Source organism: Cajanus cajan, chromosome 10 (assembly GCF_000230855.2).
Source record: "Cajanus cajan strain Asha chromosome 10, NIPB_CcT2T_4, whole genome shotgun sequence".
Lineage (NCBI taxonomy): Eukaryota > Viridiplantae > Streptophyta > Magnoliopsida > Fabales > Fabaceae > Cajanus > Cajanus cajan.
The window spans coordinates 11,913,567-11,937,402 of record NC_138526.1 but is presented as its reverse complement, the minus strand read 5'-3'; the positions used below and the strand labels follow the sequence as shown (position 1 = coordinate 11,937,402).

The window sequence follows — 23,836 nt, the reverse complement described above, 5'->3', positions numbered from 1 at the left end:
GGCGACTCCACTGGGGAAGTTTTAAGAGGGTCAGGCCCATTTAATTGATGAAGTTAATAAGATAAAAATAATAATTTAAATATTTTTCCCCTTTACTTTGTTTGATTTATTTGTTGGCTTTAATATTTGTTTGCCTGTTTAAATTCAGCATTTGTTTGAAATAAAAATTGTACACAAACCTTTGCACAAAACAGTTCCCCCTACACCCGGGGGCATGAGGGTAATAAACATAGGGAGTGGTTGATGTACGACCGGCCTAAGTTTGGCCTTAGAGCCTGCGAGCCTTGTCGGAAATCACACTCAAGGTGATAACCGGTTACTCTAGCTCGAAATAATGCGACAGACCTTAGAGTTTGCCAGGTGACAGTGACCCGTGAAATCTGAATTGGAGAAGTAAACACTAAAAAAAAAAAAAAAAAAAATTATTTATTTATTAAATATATTTTTTTTTTTTTTTAAAAAAAAAAATTCGAATTAAAATAATTGTAATTTAAATCAAGAGACGTAGTCCCCGGCAACGGCGCCAAAAACTTGATGTATGGAAAACCGCAAGTGTACGGTTGTCGTCAAGTAATAAATATCGAATCACAGGGACTACGTGTTTGACCTAGAATTACTAGTATTTTAATTTGAATTTTAAAACAGATAGAATGTTTGTTTTGAGATGATAAGATCAGATTCGCTGGTAAAAGAGATAGTAATGCAATTAATGAATAAGATAAAACTTTAAGATAAGATAAGGAGATTTCCGGGAATCTAGGGTTCGCACAAAGAGTTCCAACAATATTGAATTATTATTTTCATTAATTAATTCTATTCCATCTTGAAGGTAGTCTTAACCTAATTTAATCCTTGCACCTTCTCAGGCTACGAGGACGTGTTCAATTAAAATTAATCCCTACTCTCGTGGTAATTACGTTCAATTAAACCCATTAAGATCTTTGTTAATCTATTACTCCTCGAAAGCTTAAATCAACTCTCGTGATTTAACACTCAAGTCTGTTCCTTTAGGTTCCGATAATTAGGTTCTCCTCTCAGTTCATCCCTAATTATCTATGATTATGAAAATTAAGATTAATTGTTTATCATAATTATAATCAAGTTCTCCTCTCAGTTCATCCTTAATTAATGTTATTATGAAAACAATAATGTTAAAGTTCATATATAAAATATAAAAGAACAAATCAAGAATTGGAATAAAATTAAGAAACTGAATAATGCATTAATAAAGAGGTTCTCAGAGGCTAAGCCCTGATCCCAGAAAAAGGGAAACTACTCACAGGAGTTCATAGTAGTTCTCCAAGAAAAGAAGAATAAAAGAAAAGCAAACCTTAGAGTCGATGGCACAGGTGCCCAACCTTCTCTAAGTGTCAAAAACCAAAAAACTGTCTCCGAAGACCAAAAGTGCTGTTCTAGGCTAACCTCATCTAATTTATAACCTAAAAGGGTAAAAAGGTAAAACTACCAAGATAAAAATTACAAAAATAAAAATAAAACATAAAACTTAAAAAGCTGGGACGCGAAGTGAATCACGGCCGTGACTGAGAATCACGACCGTGATCTTCTCTGGAACACATTCATTCACCAAATCGACGCGAAGTGAATCACGGCCGTGACTGAGAATCACGACCGTGATCTTCTCTGGAGCACATCTATGAAGGGTCAGTGGCGTTCACGGGTGTGATTGGGAGTCACGGCCGTGATTTTCTCTGGTGAATCACGGGCGTGATTTAGAATCACGGCCGTGATTTTCCCTGTAGCTCAGCATTTCCTCTTTAATTCTTAAATCTTGATCCTGCTCAGAGAAAACACAACACATACCAAGAAAAGCATAAAATAGGAAAATGATATAAAAATTTATTAAAAACATGAAAGATATGCATGATTATGCTATGAATTCTTGTGAATTAAAGTGCTAAAATACGAGTAAAATACACAACATCCACCACCTAAATATTTTTGAAAATAATGGATCTCAAGTTCTTAGTCTTGTGAAGAAGAAGTGGACTTCACCTAGTTCTACTTCTTATGCTACTACTTTGGTGGTGCCCAAAGTAGACGGCCATTGTCTATTTAGGACTTCTCCTGCTTTAGTTGTTCTAATAAAGCACCCAACCTTTGGTTTATATTGTTTATTAGATACATCTCATGGTGTCTTATTTTCTACTTTTGATCTTAAGGGAAGTTCAAACTTCTTTGAACTTAATTTTACTACTTCCCTTCAAGACCAAATTAGATTCTATGACTTTTCTAAACTCTTTACACCCTCTTCGTTGATGTATCTAACATATAATATGATCAAGGGTTGTCTAGGTAGTTTTCTTATTATATTCACTTTATTTTCTTGTAGAAGCCTAGGTTACTACATAGGGTACTTTAGGCAAGATATCTTAGTATATAGGACTACTTCATTAGTTTGTTATAGTTTTAGCACTTTAATATTTTTAGGATTTAGTTTTACACTCAGACTACACTATAGTGAGGATCCTATTCTTATAGAACCCATCCTTCCTAGTCTAAGGACCCTTGCTAGGACTACAGAAGGAATTGCTCATAGGGTGCTATCTTTGTGGAAGGACCACTGGATTTGAGGACAAATCCTTTCGAAGGGGGAGGGTATGATGGAAATATAATCCCCAAGGATCCCTTTGGAAGAAGTAAGACCAAGAAGGGTGAAGGGTGATACAAGGATGCTCACACTTGAAGACCATTGGGACTTTAACTAGGTCCATGGTTAGGAAGCTAGAAGAGGCTTCTAAAGAGGAGGTGCTTCTTAGACCTTTGCTCTTCATGAGCATTGATTATGATTCCTCTTATTAGTCTCTTGAGTTTCCATTGTACATACTTGTATAGTTGATTTCTTGTACCTTGTATATAGTAGATACTTGTATAGGTGTATTTTTGCCTTTGTATTTGTGAGGCACTTTATTTCCTTTCTAGTAGCTATTGTATATTGTTTCTAGGGTAGGTTACTTGGGCACTTTGACTCCATTTAACCTAACCTAGAAATACACTCTTTCTTAGTTTTCTAGTAGTAGGAATAGGAGTGGCATTAGCAAACTAGAGAGTGTCTCTAGTAAGCTAGAGAGTGTTCCTAGCAATTTAGCCAAAAGGTGGTCCTAGGCTAAAATTTACATATTGGACTCATTTTACTCCTAATTTTTCATAGATTTGATTTAGCTAGGTTCCATTCACATTGGATGAACCTAACTAAACCAAATTAACAATTTTAAAACGTGATTGGAGTAAAATAATTCCAAAGAGCCGCCCACCTAAATGTGTTCACACTTGTGTTCACACTTGGCCAAATAGCTTGGTGCTTCTCAAGCTTGGAAGCTTGAAGCACAAGCTTATCCTTAGCAAGCTTACCAAGCAAGCTAAGAGAGAAGTTTGCTCTCCAAGCCTCTTGACCTTGGACGGTTTAGCTAGACCCAACCATGGTTCCTAGTGAACCATGGTTAAGACTAGCTTGCTCTCTAAGCTTCCTACTCCTATATTTTCATTTTTACTTCATTGTAAAACACTTTTGGATGTATTGAGATTTCATTTCTGAAATTGTGATCAGAATTCTCTCTTCTAAAAGTCCCTAAACCTTTTTGATTTCATCCAATTCTCTTATCTCTTCACTAGAAGAGTGTGGTGAGGATTGAAGTGGCTTATCTCTTCACCAAGGAGTGGCGCCTCTTGGAAGTGTTTCTCCACCAAACCGTGCTGGTTTTAAGGTCTCCTCCTCCATTGGAGACCTTAACAAGGCTTAGGAAGAATCAAGGAGTCAAGGATCTAGGAAGGAGCTTGAAGGGAAATCAACATCAATCCAGGTCTCCAACGAGTTTTTCCATCACGCTTATATGCTATACATATATTAGAACTGGTAGGAATACTCGACAAAAATCAGTGCAACCTTTGTCATATCGTAAAATATTACGAAAAGAGGCACCGATGATGACCGACCTTCTAAGGTTTGGTGTAACTTTTTTCATGTCGTAAGATATTACGAAAAGGGACACCTACCTTCATAAGGGCAAGCGTCATCCTGTCAGTAATCTCCTTCAATAGATCTATAAACAAGCATAATAGAAATCCATTGTTATCCCTCGAAGGTGGCTTCTCAACACTCCATACTCACGAGGACCCAAAAAAGACAAGCTATGGAGGCACTAATGGAAAGGAACCGCGAGCTGAATGAAGAGCTTAAGCAGCTCAAGGAGCAAATGGCTCGAATGTGCAAAACTATGAGCAAGCTCCAACACGATGACTACAGTGCTAGTCACCTAAGAAACGCGTCCAAGGACCACCTAAATGCTTTGGAAGAGAGGTTAAGAGCGGTGGAAGGTCATAGCTTTGACATTCAGGAGGCCGCTGAAATGTGCTTGGTACAGGATATCCAATTTTCGCCCAAGTTCAAAAGTCCCGACTTCCAAAAGTATATGGGATCCAGTTGCCCCAAAAGGCATATGACGATGTACTTCCGGAAGATGGCCGCCCATGTGAACAACGAGAAGCTCCTGATACACTATTTTCAGGAAAGCTTATCGGATGCGGCCCTCAACTGGTACATGCAGCTGGAGGGAGGAAGAATCCAAACATGGAAGCAGCTCACTGACGCCTTCTTGCAACGATACAAATAAAATATTGATCTTATCCCTGACAGATCTAACTTTCAAGGGTTAAGCAAGAAGGGGGATGAACCTTTCAAAGCTTATGCGCAGAGGTGGAGGGAACTGGCAGCACAAGTAGAGCCCTCGCTTTTCGACAAGGAGATGGTGACCTTGTTCATCAACTCTTTAACCGGCCCCTATTATGATAAGATGATAGGGAATACTTCGACCCTTTTCGCCGACATAGTCACCATAGGTGAAAGGGTCGAACAAGGCTTGAAGAGCGGGAGATTAGGAAGGACATCGGCAAGCTACGATCCTAAGAAGTCCTACGGGAAGAAAAAGGAAGAAGGAGTTAACGCTGTTACTATAACTACTAGCACCCCCAACAATCGAGGCACGTCCCAATCTGAACCGTGGAAAGAGAAGGCAGTGGATAAGATTCCTACCACCTATACAGAACTATTTCCTAAACTCTTGGAAGCCTCGATGCTGGTACGACTTCCGCCACTGAAAAGATTCAATCCCCCCTTTCCTACATGGTACAACCCCGAAGAGCGATGTGATTATCACTCCGGTTCCCCGGGGCATTCTGTGGAACGATGCAGGGCCCTCAAGCTTCGAGTCCAAGGCCTAATTGACGCCGAGTGGTTAAAGTTTGACACGGACACGCCTAGTATCGACAAGCAGCCGCTTCCCAAGCACGAAGACTAAAGCCCATGAAACGGTGTTGTTGGAAGACCGCCTGAATAGGGATGTCCATTAGGGATTCATGTTTTCTTCATCATGAGTTTTATTATTTCACTGTTTTTAACTCACAACTCTGCCCAAGGTTGTGAGTTTTTACAATAAAGGGCTGTAATGAATTTTTCTTTTATAATAAAATACGTCATTTAGAAGTTGTGTCTATCCTATTTTCTCTCTTTATTTTCTTCTTTTCACCATCCATGCATTAAAATCATAAACCTAAATACAGAACCTAGTGAACATGGCCGAAGGAAACGAAGTTGAGCAAAATCTAAACTCGTGTGATGTATTGCTTGAGCATGAGGAGAATCTATCCCCCGAAATACAAAGATTGATGGACCAAGAGAATCGTATAATCCAACCCTATCAAGAAGAAGTTGAGCAGATTAATCTAGGGCAAGAAAAGGATAGAAAGGAAATATCAATCGGCACGAGGATGGCAAAGGAGGTCAGGAATCAATTGATCGACCTCTTGAAGGAATATGTCGATGTCTTCGCTTGGTCTTATCATGACATGCCAGGATTAGACCGCGAAATCGTTGAACACAAATTGCCCATAAAAAACGGGATTCCTCCAGTAAAGAAAAAACTTTGAAGGATTAAACCTGAGTGGTCTCTCAAAATAAAGGAAGAAGTTCAAAAACAACTAGATGCTGGGTTTTTGGTTGTATCTCGGTATCCTGAATGGCTTGCGAACATAGTGCCTGTACTAAAGAAGAACGGGAAGATGCGAGTTTGTGTGGACTATCGAGATCTAAATCGACCCAGTCCCAAAGACGACTTCCCACTACCACAAATTGACGTGCTCGTAGACAACACATCTACGAACACTATTTTCTCATTTATGGACGGATATTCGGGATATAACCAGATCAAGATGGCCATCGAAGATCAAGAGAAGACTTCTTTCATCACTCCTTGGGGCACCTTCTGTTACCGGGTGATGCCTTTCGGTTTGAGAAACGCAGGGGCAACCTATCAAAGAGCAATGGTAACCCTATTCCATGACATAATCCACAAGGAGGTAGAGGTGTATCTAGATGACATGATTGCTAAGTCAAAAGATGAAAATGATCATCTTATCCACCTAAGAAAATTGTTCAATCGGCTTTGTAAGTACAAGTTAAAGCTAAATCCTACCAATGTACTTTTGGAGTCCGATCAGGAAAACTCCTTGGGTTCATCGTTAGTGAAAAAGGGATAGAAGTGGATCCAGACAAAGCCAGAGCCATAATCGAAATGCTGCCCCTTAGGACAGAAAAGGAAGTCAGGGGATTTCTTGGTAGGGTAAATTATATAGCTCGTTTCATATCTCAATTGACTGACACATGCGCTCCCATCTTTAAGCTGCTCCGAAAGAATCAACCCGTGGAATGGAATGAGGAATGCCAAATTTCTTTCGATAAGATTAAGCAATGTCTCATCAATCCACCAATATTGATGTCTCCTATTGAAGGAGAACCTCTCATCCTATACCTCACGGTCTTGGAAGATTCCATGGGATGTATGCTAAGACAGTTAAACAAGACTGGTAATCAAGAAAGAGCTATCTATTACTTGAGCAAGAAATTTACTGATTACGAAGCTCGGTATTCTCCTTTAGAGAAAACATGTTGCGCCTTGGTGTGGGCCACCCGGCGGCTAAGACAGTACATGCTGAGACATACCAGCCAACTAATATCCAAAATGGATCATATGAAGTACCTGCTTGAAAAGTCTGTTCTGGTTGGGAGAATTGCCAGATGGCAAGTTCTGCTATCAGAATATGATATTGTATATGTGTCGCAAAAGGCAATCAAAGGTAGTGTCCTGGCCGATCATTTAGCAAATGGACCGATCAAGGACGAATACATGGTCAAGGAGGAATTCCCCGATGAAGAAATATTGACCTTGAAGGATGAGCCAAAAAAGCAAAGTCAAAATGAATCCTGGTCGATGTTCTTCGACAGGGCCTCCAATATAATGGGGCACGGAATAGGAGCCATACTGATATCGTCCCAAGGAAAACATATCTCGGTGACGGCAAGGTTGGACTTTGAATGCACCAACAACATGACTGAATATGAAGTTTATATACTGGGTCTACAGGCTGCGCTTGATAACGAAGTCACCGAACTAGAAGTCTACGGCGATTCAGCTCTGGTGATATACCAACTACGAGATGAATGGGAAACGAAGGACTACAAATTAATCCCCTATCGTGCATGCGTTCAGGATTTGATGTCTCAATTTGAATCCATTAACTTTGAGCATACCCCAAGAGAGGGGAATCAGTTAGTAGATGCGCTGGCCACACTAGCTTCCATGTTTGCTATAAAAGAGGGATGTAAAATACCGATCATCAGAATCAGACGACATGAGACACAAGCTCATTGTTGCACACTGGAAGAAGAGAAAGATGGTCGTCCTTGGTATTTTGACATCCATCAATACATCAAAGAAGGGAAATACCCAGTCGGGGCATCTGACAATGACAAGAAAACAATCAGACGAAGGGCTATCGGATTCGTATTACATGAGAACATTTTGTACAAGAAGAGTTTTGATTCCATCCTGTTAAGATGTATTGGTCAGAAGGAGTCTCAATCATTAATGAAAGAAGTCCACGAAGGAACCTTCGGTACCCATATAGCTGGACAGGTCATGGCCAGAAAGATCATGAGGGCAGGATACTTTTGGTCCACTATAGAGAAGGATTGCATCATGTATGCTAGGAAGTGCCACAAATGCCAAATATATGTTGATAATATCCAAGTCCCACCAAGTGAGATGTAATGGCCTCACCCTGGCCTTTCTCGATGTGGGGCATGGACGTCATTGGACCTATTGAACCCAAGGCCTCAAATGGATATAGATTCATTCTTGTGGCTATTGATTACTTCACCAAATGGGTCGAAGCCACGTCATACGCACATGTAACCCGTAAAGTGGTGGTCAATTTTGTCAGAAAAAAACATAATATGTCGTTATGGAATACCTGAAAAAATTATAACAGACAATGGGTCCAACCTCAACAACAAGATGATGACTGAATTATGTGACTCTTTCAAGATTCAACATCATAACTCCTCCCCTTATAGGCCAAAAATGAATGGGGAAGTTGAGGCAGCCAACAAGAATATCAAGAAGATCGTTCAAAAAATGGTCGTTACATATAAGGATTGGCATGAGATGCTACCTTACGCATTGCATGGGTACAGAACATTCGTTCGCACATCGACGGGCGCCACCCCTTTTTCCTTAATTAGTATACGGGATGGAGGCAGTCTTGCCTGTTGAAGTGGAAATTCCTTCTTTGAGATTACTCACGGAGGCAAAGCTCCCAGAAACCGAATGGGTTCAAACCAGATTTGACCAATTAAATCTCATAGAAGAGAAAAGGTTAGACGCCATTTGTCACGGGCAAACATACCAAAGGAGAATTAAGAGAGCCTTCGACAAGAGAGTCCAACAACGACCATTTGAAGAGGGAGATCTAGTACTCAGGAAACTTCTACCAGCACAGAAGGATAAGATAGGGAAATGGGCACCAAACTATGAAGGCCCATACGTGGTCAAGCGAGCCTTTTCTGTAGGAGCATTGATCCTCACTAACATGGATGGTGAAGAACTCGCACACCCAGTAAACTCTGATGCCGTTAAGAAGTTCTATGCCTAAGCGCAAAAAAAAAAGGAGGCGTTAAAGCAAGATGAACGGACGACCTAGAAGCCCTATCACCTTCTATAGAAGTCAAGAAATTACTTGAAGCGGTATTGATCAGACGACTAGGAGGATGCCAAGCTTCGTTACTGGCCAACCTGAGTCAATTTTTTTTCAAACCTCCTCTTGTAACCCTACTTGAAATTTTTTGATTTGCAATAAAATATCATTCTTCTCAGTTCTTTCAACCTTTATCTTTAAATGACGTGTTTGGTATTAAAGAGAAAAAATCAAAACAACCCAGTAAAAAAAACAAAAAAACAAAAAACAAAAAAACAAAAACAAAAAACAAAAACAAAAAAAACAAAAACAAAAAAAAAACAAAAACCTAAAAAAACAAACAAAAAAAACACAAAAAAAAGGGAGTAAAGGGAAGCCACCTGATACCAATAGATTTCTAAAAAGCTTAAACACATATGTATGGCATACAGAAAAGCGTGCACTTGAAATAAATAACTTTTCACATCAAAAGGGAATTATCCAAAATGGTAGTAAGTTGCAAACATTTTCAATCCATGCATGCATCATGAATAAAATCTCTAAAGAAAGCAATCAAGAAAGGAGCCACGTGTGAAGGGGCAAAACTCTTCCCTCACAACAAAAGATCAGACAGGGTCAAGTAAATCCTTTACAATGACCAGCCATAGACAAAAAAAAAGCAAGCTTCGTACATGTTGAAAATGTCGAAGCATTTGGAAAAATAGTAGAAAAAGGCAAGCTTCAAACATGAAAAAGCCGAAGCTAAACAAATATAAAATTAAAAAAAAACCTATTACAAGCAGACACCTGGAGAGGCATCACAATACTCACCTTGACAAGAACAACACCAAACTCCTACTAACCATCCCACAATGAAGGCGCCTGGAGAGGCATCACAATACTCACATGGTAGGTGCAACACTAGAATCCCTGTCATCCATCTATCTCTGCCCACCAACACAGGGGCACATCATACATCTCCTGCCCATCCATTTAGGGGCAGCCTTTCATTCCACAACACCCACAAGAAGACATTAAGTGCAAGATCGGAAAGGGTTGCTAGATCCCAAAAACTAGTACAAGATCGGTAAGGGTTGCTAGATCCCTAAAACTAGTACAAGTTCAGTAAGGGTTGCTAGATCCCCAAAACTAGTACAAGATCAGAAAAGGTTGCTAGATCCTCAAAACTAGTACAAGATCGGTAAGGGTTGCTAGATCCCCAAAACTAGTACAAGATCGGTAAAGGTTGCTAGATCCTCAAAACTAGTACAAGATCGGTAAGGGTTGCTAGATCCCTAAAACTAGTACAAGATCAGAAAGGGTTGCTAGATCCCCAAAACTAGTACAAGATCAGTAAGGGTTGCTAGATCCCTAAAACTAGTACAAGATCAGAAAGGGTTGCTAGATCCCTAAAACTAGTACAAGACAGTAAGGGTTGCTAGATCCCTAAAACTAGTACAAGATCGGAAAAGGTTGCTAGATCCTCAAAACTAGTACAAGATCAGTAAGGGTTGCTAGATCCCTAAAACTAGTACAAGATCAGTAAGGGTTGCTAGATTCCCAAAACTAGTACAAGATCAGAAAAGGGTTGCTAGATCCCCAAAACTAGTACAAGATCAGAAAGGGTTGCGATCCCTAAAACTAGTACAAGATCAGTAAGGGTTGCTAGATCCCTAAAACTAGTACAAGATCAGTAAGGGTTTCTAGATCCCTAAAACTAGTACAAGATCAGTAAGGGTTGCTAGATCCCTAAAACTAGTACAAGATCGTTAAGGGTTGCAAGACCCCAAAACTAGCAGTGGGCCGATTGAAGCCCTAAATATCAGTCTAGCCTGGAGAGGCTGAGCTCATAATATACTCCCTCTTTAACAAGCCACAAATAAAGAAACACACTACCATGAGACAAGCAGAAGCAGTAGGAAGCATCTACATCAGGACTAGAAGCCTAGATGTTTCGGTTTTCCATCCTTATCACCCGACGGAGCATATAAACCAACACAGAGTTGCTCTTAGGGACAAGGATACGGGCAAACACCATCTACCCAAAACAAATGGTGTGGGGGCATCTACACTGCTGAAGCAAAGGAGAAGATTCAGGACACAGGAAGCGACATGGGGCATTCACATGGATCTTGAAGCCTAGATGTTTCGGTTCACCATCCTTGACACCTAATAGAGCATTCAATCCAACACTCAGTTGCTCCATGGGACAAGGATATAGGGAACACCGTCTACCCGAAGGAAACAACGTGAAGGTATCTATTGTCAAAACAAGAGTGAAGATCTGAATTTTCACCTCACTATCACAAGGGAAACAATGCAGAAGCACCAAAGAGACGAAGAGAAGACCCGGATGAAATGTCTACGTCTTTCCTTGCCTTTCGAAAAGCAACACATTACTATTCCAAAGGACAAGTAAAGAGGGGCAACTGTAGACACCCAATTTCGTCCGGGGGCATACAAACAAGGACATGGACCAATGTTACGAAGGGAAGGAGCTCCCGAAGCATGCCAAAACTTTAGAGGGCCCAAAAGCACAAATTAAATATTTTTATTGCCCCGGAACGGCCCGTTCCAAAATCGGAACGGGCCGTTCCAAGGTCCAGAACGGGCCGTTCCGAGGCTCCCAAAAGGCCAAAAACCCTAATTTGGAACGGGCTGTTCTGAAATTGGAACGGGTCGTTCCAATATTGGAATGGGCCGTTCCCAGATTGGAACAGGCCGTTCCAAACTCCTCAAAAAGGGCTCAAATGGTTAACTGGAACGGGGCTGGAACGGGCCATTCCTAAATCTGGAACGGCGCTGGAACGGGCCGTTCCTAAATCTGGAACGGGCCGTTCCTAAATCTGGAACGGGCCGTTCCTAAATCTGGAACGGGCCGTTCCTAAATCTGGAACGGGTCGTTCCAAGGCCGTTCCGGTCTAAGAAATCACATGTTATTCTCTCTACTGGAACGGACCGTTCCGATTTCAGAACGGGCCGTTCCAGTATACGAATTTTACATGCAACGGCCATATCCAGAACGACCGTTCCGATTTTGGAACGGGCCGTTCTGGACCCCCTTCCCGAAGTCTATAAATAGACAGTTGGGGCTCATTTCTCAGGACTCCAAAATTTTGTCCAGACTCCCTAGAGCACGAAATTTCTCTCTTTTTCTCTCTCCCCCTCTCTTTTGTATTTCTTGAGATTTTTGTGAGGCATTGTAGTGTGAAGGGTTGCCAAAAAGCACCCAAATCTCCATCTTTGAAGATTAATAGAGCTCGTTCAAGAGGTATTTCAGCTAATTTTCTTCTCTCTCTTTTATTTCTTATTTTTAATAAATATTATTTATAATAAAAATAATCATGTAAACATTTTAGGATTAATTGTATAATTTAAATTTCAAGCATGTAAATAATTATTAATGAAGGGGATTAAATATTTTATTTATTAATTCTTATTACGTTATCTTCATCATAGGGTACCGATTTAGGGAGTTGTAGGGGTGCTTAATACCTTCCCTACACGTAACCGACCCCCGAACCCAGTTCTGGTTATCAAGACCATTATTGGACTTTTAGAAACCTTTTATTTTTCCAATGTTTTGAGTAAAACATTGGTGGCGACTCCATAGAACTTATTTTCAAAACCATTAATTAAGGATTAGTCTGGTGTCCGGGCATTCCTTAATTGATGAGATCTTTAAGAGGATGTCTAAACCATACGTCGCAAGATTGGAAATTTTCGGGTTGCGACAGCACTTTATTTCCTTTTATTAGCTATTGTATATTGTTTGTAGGGTAGGTTACTTGGACACTTTGGCTCCATTTAACCTAATCTAGAAATACACTCTTTTCTTAGTTTTCTAGTAGTAGGATTGGGAGTGGCATTAGCAAGCTAGAGAGTGTAACTAGCAAGCTAGAGAGTGTTACTAGCAATTGGACCTAGAGATGGACCTAGGCAAAATTTTACATATTAGACTCATTTTACTCCTAATTTTTCATAGATTTGATTTAGCTAGGTTTCATTCACATTGGATGAACCTAACTAAACCAAATCAACATTTTTTCAAAATCGGTTGGAGTAAAATAAAGTCCATGAGCCGCCCACCTTGATTTGTGTTCACATTGCTTGTTAACACTCAAGCTTACAAGCTTGAAGCACAAGCTTCTCCTAAGCTTGCTTACCAAGCAAGCTAAGTGAGTAGCTTGCTCTCCAAGCCTCTAGAACATGGATGGTTAGCTAGACCTTACCATGGTTCCTAGTGAACCATGGTTAAGGCTAGCTTGCTCTCCAAGCTTCCTACTCCTATATTTTCGTTTTTCCTTCATTGTAAAACACTTTTGGATGTATTTAGATTTCATTTCTGAAATATTGTTCAGATTTCTCTCTTCTAAAAGTCCATAAACCTCTTTGATATTCATCCAATTCTCTTATCCCTTCACTAGAAGAGTGTGGTGAGAATTGAAGAGGCTTATCTCTTCATCAAGGAGTGGTGCCTCTTGGGAGAGTTCTCCACCAAACCGTGGTGGTTCTAAGGCATCCTCCTCCATTGGAGACCTTAGCAAAGCTTAGGAAGAATCAAGGAGCCGAAGATCTAGGGAGGAACTTGAAGAGGATTCACATCAATCTGGACTCTCCAAACAAGTTTCCATCATGAGCACACAACAAACATAGGATTGGGGCCAATCCCACTACCTAACATATATTCCCACACCCAGAGCAAGGTTTCTCACTCCCTCTTACCTGGATAAGCAGAAGATGAAGCTAGAGCGGAATCTGGTTGATATCCTTCTCTTGATTTTCCTTGGTCTTCAAATAGTGTGTCCAGAAGCAGTGCCAGAGTCTACTATTTATAGATGTCAGAAGTGGCTAGAACGACCCGTTTCGAATCCGGAACGACCCGTTCTAGACTCATTCGTCATGTGTAAAATTCACATCAAGAACAGCCTGTTCTTAAACTATCCCATTCTGGGATTGTGTTTTAACACATAATGTCCATGTTTGGAACGACCCATTCTTAAAACTAGAACGGCCCGTTCCCAACTAGGATTATAGGCCTTTTTTAGTAGTTTGGAACGGCCCGTTCTAGTTTGGGAACGACTCGTTCTAGGCTACTAAATCACCCTTATTAGGCTTTGAGTCTTCTTATAATCTGTGAAAATTGGGGTGTTACACTTGTCATATTATCTATCATAGGATTTTCTTATAGGCCTAGTCTGACCATTTTAAAGTTTGACCTGACCTATTAGCCAATTTAAAAGCCCATTTATATTAATAATGTTAATTAGGCCAATAAACTTAATTTTTACATAGTTAAGAAATTTATTTTTAAAATATAATTTACTCAATATTATTATAATTTAAATTTTGAAAGCAAAAAGGGAAATAGTGAGTTATTTTCTGTTTAAGGGACAAATTTTGCATAGTCATGTATGTTTATGTACACTTAATTACGCATAAGTCGTCAGCTTATAAAATTATATTAAAATAAATAATTGTATAAAAAAATATTTTAAATATTGATAATTTTTTTATTTTATAAATTATTTGTTTATTTATATTTTTAATAATATAAGTATATTAATTTTGTTATATTATATAAATAAATTTATTTTTAAAATATAGCTTACTCAATATTATAAAAATTTAAATTTAAAAAGAAATATAAGAGAAAAAGTGAATTATTTTTTGTTGGAGGGATAATTCATATTTAATCACATTTGTTGATGTAGACTCACGCCCATGTCATAAGTAAGGATGGGAATAGGCCATGCTAGGACAGACTAGGCTTTGAATGTAAGGTTGGATTTCTTCTACAAAATTAAAACCTAAGACTGGCCGATTTTCTATATAGGCTTTTATAAGCCTAGCCTATAACCTAACCTTTTTAAAGTTTGGCCTGACCTATTAGACTATTTAAAACTATTTAAATTACTAATGCTAATTAGGAAAATAAACTTAATTTTTAAAAATAAAAAAATATTTTTAAAATATAGTTTACTTAATATTATTAAAATTTAAATTTTAAAAGAAATATAGGAGAAAAATTGAATCATCTTTTTGTTGTATGGATAAATCATGTCTAACTATGTACGTTGATGTACACTCATGCACAGGTGGTAAACTTATAAACCCTATAATAAAAAAAATAATTATATAAAAATATTTTAAATATTGATTATTTATTTCTTTTAATAGATTTATTAGTTGATTTCTATTTTTAATAATATATATGTATATATATTGATTTTTTATTATATTATATAAATAAATAGACTAATCTATCAGGTCTATCATGCTTTTCTATAAGCTTAAACCTATCCTTTTTATATAAATAAAGCCTAAATTTGGCTTTTTTATTAAACAAGTTAGGCTAGGCAAAATTTTAAAGATGCTAGACCATAAGCCTGACTTATTCCCATCTCTACATGCTATAAAGATATTGTGTGAAAGTTAGTAAACATATAAAATACTTTATGACAGGATATATTATACTTCCCCACCTTTGTTGTGTATTTAACTGGTAGATTAAATAATTCAAAGTTTATAGTAGAATACATAAAAGAAAAAAGAACCTATTAACCAAGATAACCATAAATAATGAAATTTTTTTATCTTTATTCTACAAGAGTTATAAAGACATAACTCATTTTCTTTTCTTGCTACAAACACCAAATTTTGTCTGTCTAAATTTTGTCCTATTATATTTTGCTTGACAATGATTTTGTACATACAACATATTAAAAAGTCATAAGTGGAAAAGAAATGTAGAAGAACATAGATGCATTTATATCATTATCCTTTTGGGGATTGAGTGTATGCATGAAGGATAGAGGGATTAGTCTCAATCCCATAAGTTTTTTATTTGATGAGATGTTGTGTGCATTTGATGTAATTTATCGAGTAAATCCCAAATATGTAATTTATTTGATGATCAGATGTTTTTAGAGTAATTAATTGAGTACTTTATAGAAAGGTGTTAGAACCCTAGAAGGATTGACCCCAATCCCATAAGTTTTCTGTTTGATGAATTGTTATGTGCGTTTGATATGATTTGTCGAGTAGATTTTGAATATGTAATTTATTTGATGATCATATGTTTTTAGATTAATTAATTGAGTGCTATGTGGAAAGCGGTTAGAATGAGAAATTTATTGAATTTAAGGTGTAAAAGTTGTAAACGATAAAATTGGTGAAGTTCTGGATGTAAAACGAGTTCTAGGAGATTATAATTTGTGTGATTGATTATGGAAACATTTATTTCAAGATCTAATTTTGATGTTTGTGATTGGGTGTTGGATCGCACGCGATGTCGGGCTTGAGTTCTCAAAGTTGAGCATGCCTTCATTTGTATAAAGGCCTTGCCCAGATGTGCTTGCGTCGAGTAGGAAAATGTCCACACCAAGCGCAAGACGAATCTAGTTGTTTTTTGTATTAGCTTAAAGCTGGACTTGTTTTTATTATAAGTCAAGCTTGTTATTTTTAAGTTGGGCTCGTTATTTTTAAACTTGGCTTGTTATTTTTAAGCTGAGCATAATTAAGTTAGGCGTGAATTTATTAAGTCGGGCGTGAGTTGACCAAAATGCTTTCTGTCTTGGCTTAAAGTCGAGCATGGGTTCCCAATCCTGGCATAAATTGCCAGGAGACTCCTTTGTGATGTTTCAAATGATGATATGATGATGTTAACAATTGATTCTATAGTGATGAACATGTATATATGCATTTATGCCTGATTAGTGATGATTTTCTATCTTGATGGATGATAATTGATGTGAATGAGTATAGATGTTTATGAATGATGGATGATATGATGATCATGATGTATTTAAATAAAAGCATTGATGGATGATAATAGATATGAATGAGTATAAATGTTTATGAATGATGGATGATATGATGATCACATTGAAGTTATATATAAGCATTTGCATGGTTGTGACATGCATCATATTCGCATAATTTTGTGGTTCTGGTGGGAACCTATTTTGTGGTTCTAGTGGAAACCAATTTTTGTGGTTCTAGTTGAAACTTGTTCGGGTTCTGGTAAGAACACTTATGTGTTGGTAGCCTAAGGTTAACTTGGGACTTAGGTACCAACTGTATATTCTTGATGATGATGGTCGGGTACCCCATGCATTTAGATGTAGGTGCATATCACATTGCATTTTTGTGTGTGTGTTGATGGATGGAATTGACGTTATCTATAATTGAAGATAAAGTATGAATTATGATTATTATAGTTTGAAGTATCAATTTTTATTATTATAGCTATTTATTGTGAAGGGATGGGATGCCGAGGGTTACGGCCCATTCCCTATAGAGTGAGATTGTTCTCATTCCCTATTTTGTTGTTGGTGTATCTTTTGTATGTTTTGCAGGTGACGATCCTCAATCCTAGGAGGAGCAGGGAGAAGTCTAGGTGCGTGTTGAACTTTGATGCCAATGTGACACCGGGGATTTGAAGTAGTTTAGGAATTATATTACTTTTTTGTTATATCTCAGTATTTTTGAATCACAATTTGTTACTACTACTCTATTTATTTACTTTTCAAATGAACTGGATTATTCTATTTTGTAAATTTTTATGACGGTGTATTTGGGATTTTGAGTTTAATTGGTATAATACTTAGGGGTAGATGAGTGTCACAATGCTCATCAGTAAAATATTTACATTTTATTACATGGTACTAAAACTGTTGAGAACCATGATTTGGAGAAAAAGAAATGAACAAAACCCCATTGTTTTATTAATTTCTAACTTCTAAACTTTTAAAATCATTTAATTTCCTTAATTTATTAAATCTTGGAAAATGTTTTAATAGAGAATGGAAATTTAAATCCTTTAAATAGAAATAAAATTAAAACCCAACTATTACTTTCTAGAATGAGTTTAAATTTTATTTTTATCTTTATGTGATTCAGTTGTTGATAGGTCTTAAAGAGAATGTAATCTATTTATTTTCTATTTTCTAAATTTTTGGAGTTTTAGTTTTCAAATTATGCAAAATGTTATTGATCATATGATATATTTATTATGCAATGATGTATTTAATATATCACACTTTATATTCCACCTATTAATAAAATCAAATAATAGTAAGGAAATAACATGAAATCCAAAAAGAATGTCAATAAAACGAAACAATTCACAAATTTCTTCAAATGGAGGTATCACATGTGAAACATACATTAAACCAAAGGAGGAAGGCATAAGTAATGACAAGTAAATACAACTAGAAACAACAAACATCAAATCCTACTCATTAAGAATTACTAAAAATAAGAAATTAATCCTAACTAAAGTTTTGATGTCACATCCTATCAAAGTATATTACCCAGCATAAGGCTTAAGTCTCATCTCCAACCTCATCATCTACATGTTGATCCTCACTTGCAAACATACACAAGAACACCAACAAAAGAAAAGGAAGTGTGAAATATCTTGCTCTAGCTACTAGTGTAAGATATGATCGGATAACCACACACAACAAGATATCACATATACACAAATAGATACTTGAATCAGTATATACACAACTACATAGTCAAGTATTCCACAATTCATTGAAAACATTCCACTGAAAAAAATAACCATCATGTTCACATCAATGAAATGGACACATAGAATAACACCAGTAAAACATTTCAACCCTTGTTCGAAGGCACACATAGAATAGCCTAGGAGAACATGTCATTTCACAATATTAACTATTACAACACTCTACATTGAGAGGATATACACTAGGACTTGTGGGGATACTGGTGTCATGCAAGTTACACCCCATATGATGGAAATGGAGCTCCAAAACCTAGTTATCCCCAAGGTCACAAATTCCTAAACATTTACACAAAAAGACCTTTCCTAACAGTATATTCCATGTTGTACCCATCCCAAAACAAGTTATCCAAATGACTCATGTCACATAATACCTAATGCATATTCATAACACATTTGTTTATTATCATAACTTCATGTTACACATCACGACTAGGTGATCACACCCAAACTTTCATCCCAACTAGCCTCGATTTAGACTTAAAGACACATAACTAACACATGGTTCACACATAACACATCATACATTCCATGAATAACCATGAGGATAACACAAAGTTACAATCACTATCAATTTACATACAATTTTCATAATAGCTTATGTAACACTCCAGTTTTCATACATTTTTTTAGGGTAATTGAGTAATTTTATAAGCGTGATTTAGTAACCCAGAACGGGCCGTTCGCAAATTGGAACGAGCCATTCAAAACTACTAAAATGAGGGTGATTTAGTAGCCTAAAACGGGTCGTTTCCAGACTGGAACGGGCCGTTCCAAAATACTAAAATTGCCTACAAATCTTAGTTGGGATCGGGGCGTACCCAAATTGGAACAAGGCGTTCCAAACCACCAAAAAGGCTTGTAACCCTAGTTGGGAATAGGTCGTTCTGGTATAAGAACGGGCGGTTCTAAACATGGTCGTTATCGGTTAAAATGTAACCCCAGAATGGATTGTTCTGGTTTTAGAATGGGTCGTTCTGGATGTGAAATTTTACACATGTTGAATGAGTCTAGAACTGCCGGTTCCGGATTTGAAACGGGTCGTTTTGGCCACTCCTAAAATCTATAAATAGAGCACTCTGGCACTTTTTTTGGACACACTCTTTGGAGACCAAAGAGAACCAAGAGGAGGAGATCAACCAGATTCTGCTCTAGCTTCATGTTCTGCTTATCCAGGTAAGGGGGAGTGAGAAACCTCGCTCAAGGGTGTGGGAATAATTGTTGGGTAGTAGGATTGGCCCCCAATCCCTTGCCTGATGCATGCTTATAGGAATAGGCAAAATATGAATGTTTTCTGTTTTGTTTTCTGATTCTTTTGTTGTGTTCCTTGTTGGCTGTGATGTATGAATATGTGATTGATTTTGAAAATATATATGTTTTGATATGAATTAGAGTGCTCTGAGAGAACCTTATGAGAAACAGGAAAAATATGAATATTTTCTGTTTTTCTTTTTGAATGTTCTGTTGCGTTCCTTGTGTGATGTAGAGTGTGAATATGTATTTGATTTCATAATTAGATAAGTTTTGATATGAATTAGAGTGCTCTGTGGTTTCTTGTGGGAAACCCTATGAAGTAAAATTAGGAATATGATCTTTGGATGATTTTGAGGCGATATATGTAAACTTGATGATGGCTTCATGTTTTGGATAATTACTTGGTACGATTCATGTATATGACTACAAGAAGTTTCTTGCATGAGACTATGTGAACATGATGTGAAAATGTGAAAGGTGAACATATGATCTGTGATATGATATTGTGAAATAATGCTACATGAGATATGATGAGACGTGATAAGGGAAATGTTAAGTCAATGAAATCGTGAATGTGTGACATGCATCATGTGCATATATGAGCTAACAAGGTGTACCTTAGGGTCACTGGTGATGTAATAAGCTAACAAGGTGTACCTTAGGGTCACTGGTGATGTAACAAGCTAACAAGGTGTACCTTAGGTCACCAGTGATGAAATGATGAGAAATGTGATTATAAGACACGTGATTGGAACCACATGCATTTATGAGTCGAGTTCATGAGATCATTGTATGATGAAGGATTGTGCATGTGTTACTATTGCATGTATAATTTGAATTTACACCTGAATAATGTGTAGCTATGGTTGAATTTATTATGATTCGTGTGTGTGTTGCCTAATTGTCATTTCTACACCTGGAACCGAGTGAGATGTTTCTCACTCCCTTGTTGTTCTTTGTATATGTTTAAATTGTGTTGTAGATGATCATCAGCACGAGGATGTTGGTGACGAGGTTTAGGCTTCAGTTGGGCATGTTCTGATAGGATATGTGACATCGGGGCATAACTAGATTTAGTTTAGGATTTCCTTATTGTTATTCTGTTTTGGAAAAGATTCATTTTGCTATAAATTCTTCATTTGACCATGTTTGAAGTATACAAATGTGAATTCTCTACTCTTATGTTAATGGATTCATTGTTTTAATTATAAATGTTTTATTTAAACAAAGGATATTTTTTTGCATGTATGTTGGGGTAGAGGGTGTCACAGCTTAACATACCATAATTAATCAATTAATATAGATCACTCAATTTAATTATGCATATCTGTAGACACCCAATTTTGTCTAAGGGCATACAAACAAGGAAATGGACCTCTGTTATGAAGGGAAGGAGCTCCCGAAGCATGCAAACAACAAGACAGGATATTGAAAGGCCTAAAGCCCAAATAAATTGGTTTTAGTGGCTCGAAACGGACTGTTCTAAAATCGGAACGGGCCGTTCCAAGCCACAAAAAAGGCCTAAAAACCTAGTCTGGAACGAGTCGTTCTAAAACCAGAACGGGCCATTCCAAACCAGGCAAAAGGCCTAAAAATCTTAGGCTAGAACTGGTCGTTCCTAAACCAGAACGGGTTGTTCCTAAACCAGAACGGGTCGTTCCAAACTGCTAAATAGCCTAAAAAACCTAGTTTGGAACGATCCATTCCAGCAATGCATTTTTGTGTTAATCTCAACCCTAGAACAGGCCATTATTGTTTTAGAACAGGCCGTTCCAGAGTAAGAATTTAACACATAATTCATATCCAGAATGGGTCGTCAAAATTTTTGTCCAATGCTCCTTAGAGCTCAAAATTTCTCTTTCTCTCTCCTATTGTATTTCTTGAGTTTTGTGAGGCATATTGTAGTGTGAAAGGTTGCCGCAAAGCACCTAAAATCTCCATATTTAAAGATCTAATAAATCTTGCTAGAAGGTATTACTCATTAATCTCTTGTTCTATCTTTCTCTTCTTTTATTTCATATATTGCTATAATAAACACAATTATGTAGATATCTTAGGGTTCATCGTGTAATTTAATTTTAATGTAAATAATCATTAATAAAGGGGATTAAATATTTAAACTATTAATTATTATTATGTTATCTTCATCATAGGGATTTATGGCGTTGTATGGGTGCTTAATACCTTCCCTACACGTAACCGACTCCCAAACCCAATTCTGGTTATCACGGCCATTATTGGACTTTTAAAAACCTTTTCTTCTTCCAATGTTTTGAGTAAAACATTGGTGGCGACTCCATGAACCTATTTTCAAAATCATTAATTAAGGATTAGTCTGGTGTTCGGGCATTCCTGAATTGATGAGATTTTCAAAAGGATGTCTAAACCATAGGTTGCAAGATCAAAATATTTTGGGTTGCGACAGATGGCGACTCCACTGGGGAAGTTTTAAGAGGGTCAGACCCATATAAATGATGAAGTTAATAAAATAAGAACAATAATTTAAATATTTTTCCCCTTTACTTTGTTTGTTTTATTTGTGTGGCTTTAATATCTATTTGTCTGTTTAAATTCTGCACTTGTTTGAATAAAAATTGTACACAAACCTTTGCACAGAACAGTTCCCCCTACACCTACACTAGTGGAAACAAGGCTTTTAAAATTGGTTATTTTTAACTTTTAAAATCGGTTCCGTAACCGATTTTAAAAGAGCCAATTTTAAAAGTTAGACTTTTAAAATCGGTTAAACAACCAATTTTAAAAGTTAACTTTTAAGATCGGTTGTTTTATAACCGATCTTAAAAGTCTGGGCGACGAAAAAAATTAAATTGGACCAGGCCGTTCTAGGCTGTTCAAAAAGGCCTAAAAAGTTAACTTTCAGTACAGGCCATTGTCCATGGAGAACGGGCCGTGCTCCATGGAGAACGGTCGTTCTCCTTGCAGAACGGCCCATTCTCCTTGCAAAACGGGCCGTTCCAGGTTTGAAATTTACCCAAAATGAACCTACAACGAAAATAGAGACAAGAGAAGAGCATGAGAAAACGAAAAGAGACACAAGAAGAGCATGAAAAGACGAAAATGAAAACAAAAACGACAATGAAATTTACCTTATTGGAGACTTTAGAAAATGAGAGCGTTAGAGAGTAAAAAAGGGAATGGAAGGAAAGATTAAAGAGAATGAGAATGGAGGGAAATATAAAAGATTTCTGACGATACTTTTAAAATTGGTTATTTAAGAACCGATTTTTTATACTACATACAAAATCGGTTCTGAAACAACCGATTTTAGAAGTAGCACTTTTAAAATCGGTTCTTAAATAACCGATTTTAAAAGTAGCAGTTTTAAAATCGGTCATAAAATAACCAATCTTAAAAGTACTTTTAAGATTGGTTATTTTATGACCGATCTTAAAAGTTGTCTAATACAACTTTTAAGATCGGTTCTTTTGTAACCGATCTTAAAAGTTGTGTCAGACATACCTTTTAAGATCGCTTAAAATTTAACCAATCTTAAAAGTACTTTTAAGATCGGTTAAATTTTAACTGATCTTAAAAGTGTTCATGTTATTTACAAAATTGCCACCACGTCACTTTTAAGATCGTTACCTTGTAACCGATCTTAAAACTCCGATTTTAAATCCAATTTTTGCACTAGTGCCGGGGGCATGAGGGTATTAAACATAGGGAGTGGTTGACGTACGACCGGCCTAAGTTTGGCCTTGGAGCCTACGAGTCTTGTTGGAAATCACACTCAAGGTGATAACCAGTTACTTTAGCCTGAAATACTGCAACAGACCTTAGAGTTTGCTAGGTGACGGCGACAAAGATACTGGGTCCCTATAATGGGGGCACCTTGGGGCCTTAAGACCAATGAGATTAGAACTGTCCTATACAAAGCACTTTTCTTACAGGAACCACAGACCAAGGATTTTGAACGTCACTGTCCGTGGGTGATGGCATCCTTACTTGCATGAACTTGAGATGATGAGAAAGGAGGAGGACGCCTTCTCCAAGGATCAA

General features: G+C 37.3%; 2 protein-coding genes across 2 annotated transcripts; both read left to right on the top strand.

The window, feature by feature from the left end:
* Positions 1–6,584: 6,584 nt before the first annotated feature.
* Positions 6,585–8,120, top strand: LOC145952307 (uncharacterized). The gene has a single exon (XM_083064647.1). The coding sequence runs from the start codon at positions 6,585–6,587 to the stop codon at positions 8,118–8,120; it is 1,536 nt and encodes a 511-aa protein (XP_082920773.1).
* A 481-nt stretch (positions 8,121–8,601) lies between these two features.
* Positions 8,602–9,003, top strand: LOC145952306 (uncharacterized). Its single transcript, XM_083064646.1, has one exon. The coding sequence runs from the start codon at positions 8,602–8,604 to the stop codon at positions 9,001–9,003; it is 402 nt and encodes a 133-aa protein (XP_082920772.1).
* The last annotated feature ends 14,833 nt before the right edge of the window (positions 9,004–23,836 follow it).